The 10,982-nt window shown below is 38.8% G+C and overlaps 1 protein-coding gene across 1 annotated transcript in view; it reads left to right on the top strand.

Moving 5' to 3' along the window:
• Nucleotides 1-9,520, top strand: part of LOC126178550 (structural maintenance of chromosomes protein 3) — a 190,674-nt gene extending 181,154 nt beyond the window's left edge. The window contains exons 25-26 of the mRNA XM_049924540.1: nt 4,315-4,455; nt 8,947-9,520. Coding sequence (XP_049780497.1) covers nt 4,315-4,455; nt 8,947-9,018 — 213 coding nt within the window. The 3' untranslated portion in view covers nt 9,019-9,520. The remainder of the gene's footprint in view (nt 1-4,314; nt 4,456-8,946) is intronic.
• The last annotated feature ends 1,462 nt before the right edge of the window (nt 9,521-10,982 follow it).

Raw genomic sequence — 10,982 nt, forward strand, 5'->3', positions numbered from 1 at the left:
AATACTGGTACGTGTTTATGGGGATCAAGCACTGTCCATGAAGTGTGCCTACTATGAGTGGTTCGCACATTTTTGAGGAGGCCGGGGAAGTGGTTCTGACAATCCCTGTAGCGGACAACTGCCGACTGCCGTCAGTGACGAAAACTTTGAAAAAGTGAGGACATTAATCTCCAACGACTCTCGATTAACTGTGCGCATGATAGCGGTTGAACTGCAGGTGAACCATGAATGCATGCGACATATCCTTGCCCAGGAGTTAGGAAAGAGGGAAACATATTGTCATTTTGTGCCACATCACTTGACTGATGAGCAGAAGCAGGCAAATTTAGAGGCTTCACAGGCTTTTGTCAATGTGGTGGATGCAAAACCCAATTCCTTGAACCATATTGTCACTGAGGATGAAACCTGGTGTCTCCGGTACAACCCTGAAATGTAACGGCAAAGCATGGTATGGCATTCTCCAATATTACCTCATTGAAAAAAGGTCAGAGCCAGAAAATCACACTTCAAAACGATGCTCATCACCTTATTTGATATTCAAGGCATTATCCACAGGTAATTTCTACCCTGAGGGAACGACATTGAACACTACATGATACGTTGAAATTTTGACCCATTTCATGCAGTGTCTATGCACAGTACGACCCTAGTATGCACAACAATGTTCCTGTTTTTTTTGTTCACAACAACGCTCACCCGCACACAGCCAGTATCGTCAAACAGTTCCTGGCAAAAAAGGGCGTGGTGCAACTTGAACATCCACCGTACTCACTGGTTCACAATCCTCCAGACTTCTTCCTATTCCCTCGACTCAAAATCGCTATGAAAGGAAAGGGATTTAACGATATTCCTGACATCAAACGAAATGTGACACGGCTTTTGAACACCATCCCAAAGGAAGACTGTGCAAAGTTACCTAGACATGTATCGCAGAGCTCACCGGTGCATAGTTATGGGAGATGACCATTTCGAAGGCCAGTAAGGTAACTGTAGTTCATAGTTCATCTACGTTAATGTTACAGTACCATTCACCGAACTTTGTCGGAGATTGTATTTTTGTATTTACAATAAACTCTTTAATATAGTCTGATACTTCCAACACTCATATTTTGTTCATTAGGTGACAGTGCAGAACTTCTGAAACACCATCTGATCAAGGAACACTTGTATCTTTTGCTTTTTGGGTCTTGTGGACACATTTCTAACACAGTACAGCAGTTCTGTATGGCAAGCGTTCCACAAGTCCTTGATAGGTTTGTGGAGGTTATATGGCATCGGATGTCTATGCAGGGGTCACACAGTACCCATAAAGTAAAGGCTAGTGGTTTTTTGTTATAGAGTTGGCACCCAATGGCATCCCAGATGTGTTCCACATTCAGATCAGGTAAACGCAGTTGCCAATACATCAGTATGAGTCCACTATTATGCTCGTCAGATAACTGTGACGCTGCCAGTTATGTTACAGCAAAGTGTAACTATTGGGGAATACAACAAACGTGATGGAATGCAGGTGGTCTGCAATAATGTTCAGATAGTCCACAGCTGTCAAGATGCCTTAAATTACTATGACAGGTCCCATGGAAGTCCACGCAAATGTTGCACAGTGCATGTTAAGGCAGCCACATGCAAGGACGATGGCATATTGGTTCACAACCATCGACCTTGTGTATCAAGAAACATGGTTCATCGATCCAGATGATGTATTCCCATTTATCTATGTTCCAGTCTTGATTATACCATGCCCACAGCAATCATAATTGACTATGTCATTCAATCAGTTTGGTAATATGTAAGGATCATTTGCTGTAGAGTCCAGTGTACAACAGTATACACTGAATGTTGTGCTCCAAAATGATATGCCACAGATCTTTGCCTATTCTGCTTTAGATAGCAAGTAAGTGTCCGACCTCAACCTTCTGTGATGAGCTGTGGATGTCCAACACTTTGCAATCTAGTCACAGTTCCACCATCCTTCAACCATTTCAATAGATGCTCACGACAGTAGGACATGAATAGTCTACAAGCATAATTGATTCTGAGGTGTGTTATATAACGTGGCAAAAAAATTTTTGTAGGTGAAGTTTGGGATGTGTATCGCTTAACACAAGAAAAATAAAGATTAATAAACCATATCTTATTACGGGTATTCTCCACCAATAAAATAATATGTATCGTTTGTAATCCGGGATGCTGCTGTAGGTTCATCTTGATGTTGCTGCATCTTCACACGGGATTCATGTAATGGTAGAAATAAGTTTCAGTACTACTTCTTCACAGAGAATTTTATTTCGCACGCTAGTTGTTCGGGGGTGAATGTACAAAGTCTGACTACATGCTGTTGAAACAAAATTCAGTCCAAGACTGACCTATGGTGGCGTACAAATCACCTCTATTTTTATGATTTTAAACAATTACTGTTATTTTTACATATTGAATTTGCACATTTAACAATTAAAGTTTTTACATACATCTTCCCAAATTACATAGAAAATTACACAGAATAACATTGAATAATTTCATAATAAGATAGAAAAGGATCTGTTTCAATTAAGACTATAAATTACATATTTTATCATTGCAGCAATGTATTTCATTAATGTGCATATATTATTTTATTGACTAAAATGAGAATTGTCTTATCGTTTACAGAGTGATTAGTTTTATTGAATGAAAGACCTAGATTCAATTAATTAAATTTTGTACGAGCAAAATTTTACATTTTCTGTATCTCTTAAATACAGTTCTATTAACTAACACTAAGTAGAACATGACCATGATTGATCGTGACTGAAAAATAATGTTGTCATATTTCTATTTGGGAAACAATTAATTTCTGATTTAACAAAACACAAAAATAGTTTCCAGAATGAGATTTTCACTCTGCAGCGGAGTGTGTGCTGATATGAAACTTCCTGGCAGATTAAAACTGTGTGCCCGACCGAGACTCGAACTCGGGACCTTTGCCTTTCACAGGCAAGTGCTCTATTATCTGAGCTACCGAAGCACGACTCATGTTTTACTTCTGCCAGTATCTCGTCTCCTACCTTCCAAACTTTACAGAAGCTCTCCTGCTAACCTTGCAGAACTAGCACTCCTGAAAGAAAGGAGTGCTAGTTCTGCAAGGTTAGCAGGAGAGCTTCTGTAAAGTTTGGAAGGTAGGAGACAACCTGAGATAACCAGAAAAGACAAAGTCAAAGCAGCAGTTTAAATTGGTGTAAACTACTAATATTACATATTATATGCCCTCTTTGGGAGAGTGGGGATGAGACTGGAATAGGATACAGGCTCCCAAAAGGGGTTGTGGTATTACAGGTGCTAGATCCCAGGCACTAGGCCATAACAATTCTGCCCTTTGTTGGGGTCACTTACATCAGTGGAGTCATCCATTTATAGCCCTTATCATTGGTAGAACAATTCCCATTTGTCTCTGCTCTTCTTGTGTGCTTTCCTTATTGAGTCACATGCCTGCAGCACCAGCAGGCAGCGTTCAGGCTTGCAGTGGGCAAGAATCGTAATATTGTGGCGCATCAGTGTAGGCCTGAAGTAGCGTGTAAATAATTGATTGTGAAAACCCATTGACAACACTCCGTTGCTCGAATGGCACTGTTTCTATCCATTTCAGTAAAGAAGATATCTTTGTCAAATTTTTCTCTATATATTCTTTCAGCTTTCTGTACACCCCTTTATGTTGTTTTATACATTAAAGGCATGTCAATAGCTAACTTAACAAGTAACACACTCATTTTGACAACCAGTCATGAAATGTAAAAAGTAGTTAACTCCACTGGACTAGCTGCTTACGCTACTCATTTCTGATGATTTGTTCTTTATCTGTAAGTGTTTAGATTACAATTTACTACCATCTGTATAGCTATGATTCTACAGGTTTGGGACACATGCTGCATCAAGGAGTCAAGAGGTCAAAGACCAAGCAGTTTTGTGTGTTAACCATTGCCAAACTGCACAATGACATGGTAAAATTGACAGTGCTTTCAACTTCAAACTAATTGTTAAAACATGTTTGAAGTTCTGTGAGAGGAGCCATTTTTGTTAATATAATTGCCATGATATAAGACATTTAAGGCTGAAGCTAATTTGAATCATATGACAATTTTCAAGATATTCGTATAAGAGGGTTCTTAGTTATTTAATGACATGTGTTAGTTCATGGACCTCTTGTTAAAATCTTTAAGCATTTGAACTAACAGTATTTAATTTGTAATTTAAATTATAGTCCTCTCTTTTGTGCATAGTCCAAAATTCATTTAAGTGGTACACATGATACACTATACTGAATATTTGCTTTTATTCCAGGCTCTTGATTCACAACACAGAATGGCTGTCGCAAATATGATACACGAGCTGTCCAAAGATGCACAATTTATTACCACGACATTCAGACCAGAGTTGTTGGTACATGCAAATAAATTTTATGGAGTTAAATTCCGCAACAAGGTAAAAAACGAAGATAAATTTGTATGTGTTTTTTGTCAGTGTACTTTTTCCTAGCAAGCCAATATACATCTTTTTTCTGTATATCCAAGAATGTAAATGAACAATCAAAGGTATTAAATGAGGCAAAGAATGTATTGGTAGACTGCAGCAGCAATGAATCGACATTCAGTTCCAATGGAAATAGTGGTCTGTGTAATATGTACAGTATATATATAGAGTGCTATGAGTGATCATCACGGGTCAAAGGTAAAACCTGAAGTCACAGGACAGAGATTGAAGCTTTGGCTTTGGAAAAGAAATTTCTACTATCCCCATGTAATATGTTATTTTTCTCAAAGTTAACATTTTTCATATTTGGTCATAAGTGTCACAGCTCACTTCAAACCAGTCCTACAACAAGCAACAGTGCCCTGATGCCTGTTCAATATTAATGAAGCGTTATCTCCCTTTCAGGGCTTTGTGAGGAAATGAAATTTTCTTATGCAATTGCTTTCAGTAAACATAGCACCATTTTGTGAATGCTTGTCCATCTTGAAACTATCTGTATCTCCTCATTTGTTGATACAAATGCTACCAGAATGGCTTCCCCCATACGCACCAGAGTACCTTCCCATTATTTATCCTTCTCTCATAATATAATTGTTCGGTCTGAAAAACACCTTGCAGATACCACATATTCCAATCTCATCAGAACATGTTGGTGATATAATAACTGGTCATTTACTTTTGTCTAGTTCTTCATATTGACATCATGGCTTCCAAGACACCCGTAGGAATGAAAGATTACAGGGAGAAAGACTGAATTAGCAGCACAACAGTATGTTAAACCCAATCTTCCTTCCTTCTTTTCTCTTTTGGATTAGCTACACACACTAAAATGCCGAAGAATATAGCAACTGAAGATTGAATTCTTGATTCATTGCAGGAGTTCTTTTTATCCACCATCACAGCACTGCTGCTTCCGAAATTCTTTTAAACCATACATTAATCAGCAAAAGGTCGCTGTATATTCTTTCACATCTGTATATGTAAAAATGATTGTTTCTTTGTTTGCTCAGTACGCTTACTGTAGAACTTTGGTGAGCTTTGGGCATGCCTACGAACGTTTCTGAATTAAGGCATGGCCAGACACCATGCGACATGGCAGTATGGCCAGTGGCCTTGAGCCACATTGTTTAAATGCTTGTTATTGTATCGTGCCAGTCACACAGTGGCAGCTAGCCTGCCGCACTGGCTAGTGCTGAGTTGTCACAGAATATGGATTCACTGTAGCAGCTGCATGCAACTACTGGGAGGCAACTGTCGTTTGGTGCCACACATGTCACATTGGCCCCTTATTTAGAGGGCCCACACACCCAACTCGCAAGATGGGTTGCACACCCCCTTTCATGAGCATGGAGAGAGACATCGCCAGCGGACAGAAACAATAACAAACTTTCCAAATAAACATGGAACTACTTCATCGGATAACATGTGACAGTGTTCCACCAATCAGAACTCATATGACTCATGCAGCACTCCACACGCCTGAACTGGCAGTGTTTACCAACCTCTAGGAACAGCTCCAGTCAGTACTTACGCCAGCCCTAGCATTGTATTCACTCGCCGTAGCGTTGTTGTAGCACATTGTATTTTGTAAGAGCAGATTTTGATTAGTATTTTCTTCCATTGTCTTGTTTACTTATCTGGTTTGTCACCACAAGAGTTGTGGGTTTTGCTGGTTGTTCTGGCATTTTAAAACTTAGTGTATGCCAAGAAGGCATTTTTCTTTAATTACAATAAAAGGCGTTCAAATTGACTGTTAGTTCTTTCCTGCCGACTGCAACATACTACAACATGCAGGCTGTTTGCGAGGTTTCGGCCACTTCTTCATTGTGACTGTTGACACTGAAAACCTTGGCCCTATGCTGCAGTATGAGCACACTATAGGACCACATTCTGTCTGGTCAGGCCTTAAATCCATCCATTTTACGATAGGTGGCATGTGAGTAATTTCAAAAAATATATGTATTTCATATAGTTTTGCAACAGTTTGTGTATTTTCAGTGTGAGTGTGCATAAATGACATCATTCTATTTAATCATAAACAGGCTACTACATTTCAGTTTATGTGTGACGTAACAAGTGGTGTTGATTGTGAGATTCCAATTGCTAATTGATATTATATAGTAGGTATCACAAGTATTTTTTTTTTCTTTTTCTTTTCCAAGTAAATTTATGTACATGCATGTCTGAAAAAACAGACAGTTTTATGGTGACGTTCAAAGTGCAAGGGCATATTTACCATCAGGCAAAATCACTACTAGCATTGCCAAATACATATAACAAATAGCATAGATGTCTCATTTGTGATGATTTTGCACTGAACAGTGTCATTGTTGCATAATTTACACATTGTGTAATGTATAGCATCTGCTCAAGCCCTCTGCATACTGTGTGTGCAAGCCCTCTGCATACTGTGTGTGCTGCCATGTTGTGCATTGGAGCAGTTGGGATAGGCAGACATATGAGGGCAGTTGATGTTATTGCATGTAAAATAGCTTACTTACTCATCATAGAAAAATTACTGATATTCAAAATCAATTGCAGGTAACAACTAGTATTTTGTAAAACTGGCTTCACTGACAAATATAACATTGTCGCACTTTGCGTTGATTATCACAGGTGGTGTGAGTGAGCTCAGGCATATGTGCTTAATGTACAGGTATTGGCTCAGCAGCCGTCCTTGATGGAGGTGCCCATTATTTCTCCCGCCAAGTGCAAGATTCGTTCCATAATTCGGTTTTTGAATGTGAAAAGGACTCTGCCCATGGATATTCATCGTCAGTTGACATAACTTTATGGCAACAAGTTTGTGTCCGTCCAACACAGGTGCAGCGAGTTTAGTGCCAGTCGGAAGGAGGTCCATGATGAAGAATAGAGTGGAAGACCTTCAGTCATGGAGGTGGTTATCGAGATGGTCCAATGCGAAGGGCTTCAAAACAGGAGGATCACTGTCCTTGAACTTGTTGCTCAGAGTCCTGAGAGTTCATACAGTACAGCTGACAGAGCACTGACAGAAAAATTGGGGTATCACATGGGTTACACTCGATGGGTACCACGTATGCTGACAGCAGATCACAAGGAGAAACACCTTCACTGTGCTTTCCAGTTCCTTCAAAACTGTTAAGAAGATAAGGAAGGATTGTTTAACTCCATTGTTATGGGAGATGAAAGATGGGTGTTCCATTTCACTCCTACAATGAGAGAAAAATCCAGACAATGGCGTCACTTGGGGTCACCAGTCACAAAGAAGTTCAAACAAACTCCTTCTGCTGGCAAAATCGTTACCACTTTGTTTTGGGATGATAAGGAGGTACTAGTGGTCAATTTCATGGAACTAGGGACAGCAGTCAACTCAGACAGTTATTCTGAAACACTACAAAAACTCAGGTGAGCTATCCAGAACAGTTGGAGAGGATGAAGGTGTAATGCTGCTTCACGATAAACACCCGACCTCACGTCTCCTGCTAAACTCAGAAACTTTTGACAAATTTTCGTTGGGCTGCCATGCCCCACCCCACCTTACAGCCCAGACCTTGCGCCTAGTGATTATCACTTGTTCACTAAGTTAAAGAAACACTTGGTTGGCCAACACTTCTGGAATAACAATGGAGTCAAAGAAGAGGTGAAATGCTTCTTCCACGGGTTAGCAGCATGGGGATAGAGAAATTGGAGCACCTTCTACAAAAATGCATAGGAAAAGATGGCGATTATGTAGAAAATAGAGCTAAGTTTCTTCTTTCCAACGATAAATTTCTGTGAGAATAAACAATGTTTTTTATGTGTAAAAATGAAGGAAACCTTACTTCTGGGTCAACCTTTGTATTATTTCAAAATACAGTATGTTAATGAGAAGTGTATTTAAACAATTCCACGTTTTCCACATTTTACAGTCAACTATCCCTGAGGGCAGAGTCTACATCTTTTTTTTTGGCTCATACTCTGGCCAGTGACCAAAACTGTCATTGTGTATCATTCACTGGGACAGGAGCTCCTGTTTATTTCTTCTCCTTCCTGTCTATCATGTACTCAAAGTCAGGCTTTGTCTTCCCAAAGAAAGACAATTCACTTACAAATTTGTATTATAACTCGCCTTCAGGACTTGTTCTTTCCATTTATAAGCATTTTTGTTGAAGAAAAAACAAGGGGGAGGGGGGGAGGAGTGCCACAAAATTGAATCAAACTGGTAACTGATGCTCACATAATCTTGCAAGATATTTACTGAAGATTCACACTATTCACCAGAAGCAACAGAATATCACTGTACATGAGAGCTTAAAAAATGTTGCTTGCAAGCACCAATACCCACCCAAGTCTGGTCCAGCAAACAGTGCAATTTTGATGTTGCTTGAGAGTAAAATTGCTAAATAAAGAGTTAATACTGCATGTTTTTTTGTTTTGTTATGCTACTTTATTGACTACAGTTAATGCAAGCTTTTATTGCTTTAGGTGAGTCATGTGGAATGTGTTACAAGAGAGGTGGCTGCAGATTTCGTGGAAGATGACACCACAACAGGATAACTTCATCCAAAAAGGCGGGAATATTGTACAGTGTATAAAAGTTTAACATGCAGTACTTAGATGCGCTCAAAAGCTACAGAAAACTGCCAGTTTTGAATTTTAAAACTGTGTTGTATATAACAAATTTTACAGTGAACTTTTTATGCGTTAGTTACTTATTGCCAGTATTTACTTAGGCAGATTGATAAAAATTGACTGAAAGTGGTAGACTCGGAGGAAAAACTATTACTTACTTGAATTTTAAGAAATGTATCAATATTTTCATATTTTAATTTATTATAACATTTATATTTTTATTGTAATATAGACAGAAATTGTATTTGACTCATTCCATGATGTATATATGCCTCAGGCTTTTTAATAATCCTACATTAGTGAATGTCAAGTCTACAGTTTAAGTGAAGAATTGAAAATTGCTTCTTTACTGTCCACAAAACTGTGTGGTGATAGTTTTGTAAGTAATTGTAAAAGAGCACTCATAAATTATTTGTATCTTTTGTTACGAGCTTATTTTTATGTTGGCAATACATTTAATTTGCTTATTTCGATTAGGAAATAAGCCTTTGTAACAACAGTAGTACACTGCAGGTGTGTCTGTAAGGGTAGTGTAGTTCCATAGAATGTGAGCTACAAGCACCAAGCGGGAACAAAATTCATTTAAAAATGAAGAGTTCAGGGTAGCACTTCAGTATTGTGCTAATTTTTCATTCATCCATTCACTCAAGTTTTCTGTCGACTGCTGATCCACTTGAAATTGGGTTTTATCATCAGAAAGCAGTCCACGAGAATTTCTCTTATGTTCCCCAATTTCTGGCCATCTGGTAGGTGACTGAGTCAGTAATTGTCACGTTGAAGAGGATATTTTTGTCATTGTGGTTAATGATGTGACTGGGACAATATCAGCAATGTAATAGTCATTGGCATGAGATTCAAGCAAGGAATGGGCAAGACACACACCATAAGTGTTTTGATTACAGCCCGGTGACAGGTGCCTGATGTGCAGGACACTCCATCTTAGAGGTCATGCAAGCACCGGACTTTAAAGGGTATTCTGCATTAAAGGGTATTCTGTGAGGCCAAATGAAGAGCTGTTTGAATAAAGAAGCAGTATCATCATACAAACTGGATCAGACTAGGGAAAGGAGTAAGACAAGGATGCTGTTTATCACCTACTCTTTTCAACCTGTACTTGGAAAATATGATTGACCAATGCTCATTAGATGACAAAGGAGTAGACATTGGAGGAAGCTTGAGATTTGCTGGACACCATTGCAACTAACGGAAAAAAATATGGAATGAAAATTAACACAAATGAAACAAAAGTATTGGCAATAGGAGGAAATAAGGAAATAAAAATTGTGCTGAATGGAGAAACACTAGAACAGGTGCAAAATTTTAAGTATCTTGGAAGCAGGATAGACACCGACTGGAAGTGCACCACAGAAATTAAAACAAGGATAGCAATGGCAAAAGAGGCGTTTTATAAGAAAAGGAGAATCTTCTGCAGCGGTCTGGACAGAGAACTCAGAAAGAGACTCATATGGAGTGTTCTTCTATATGGCGCTGAAACATGGACTATGAGGAAAAAAGACAAAGGCTGGAGGCTTTTGAGATCTGGACATGGCGGAAAATGGAAAGAATAAGTTGGATGGACAGAGTAAAAAATGAAGAGGTACTGAGAAGAGTGGGAGAGAAAAGACAGTTACTAGATGTAATAAAGAGAAGAAAAAGAAATTGGATTGGGCATATATTAAGAAAGAATGACAGACTGATAAAAACAGTTTTAGAAGGTTATGTAGAAGGGAAAAGGAAGAGAGGAAGGAAGAGATTCCAGATACTGGATGACATGATGGACGGTACAACATACAGCAGCCTTAAGAAGGAAGCAATGTATCGCAGAAAATGGAGAGGCAAAGGACCTGCTAATATAGCAGATAACTGATGATGATGATCATCATCATCGG

This window comes from Schistocerca cancellata, chromosome 1, assembly GCF_023864275.1.
Source record: "Schistocerca cancellata isolate TAMUIC-IGC-003103 chromosome 1, iqSchCanc2.1, whole genome shotgun sequence".
Taxonomy (NCBI): domain Eukaryota; kingdom Metazoa; phylum Arthropoda; class Insecta; order Orthoptera; family Acrididae; genus Schistocerca; species Schistocerca cancellata.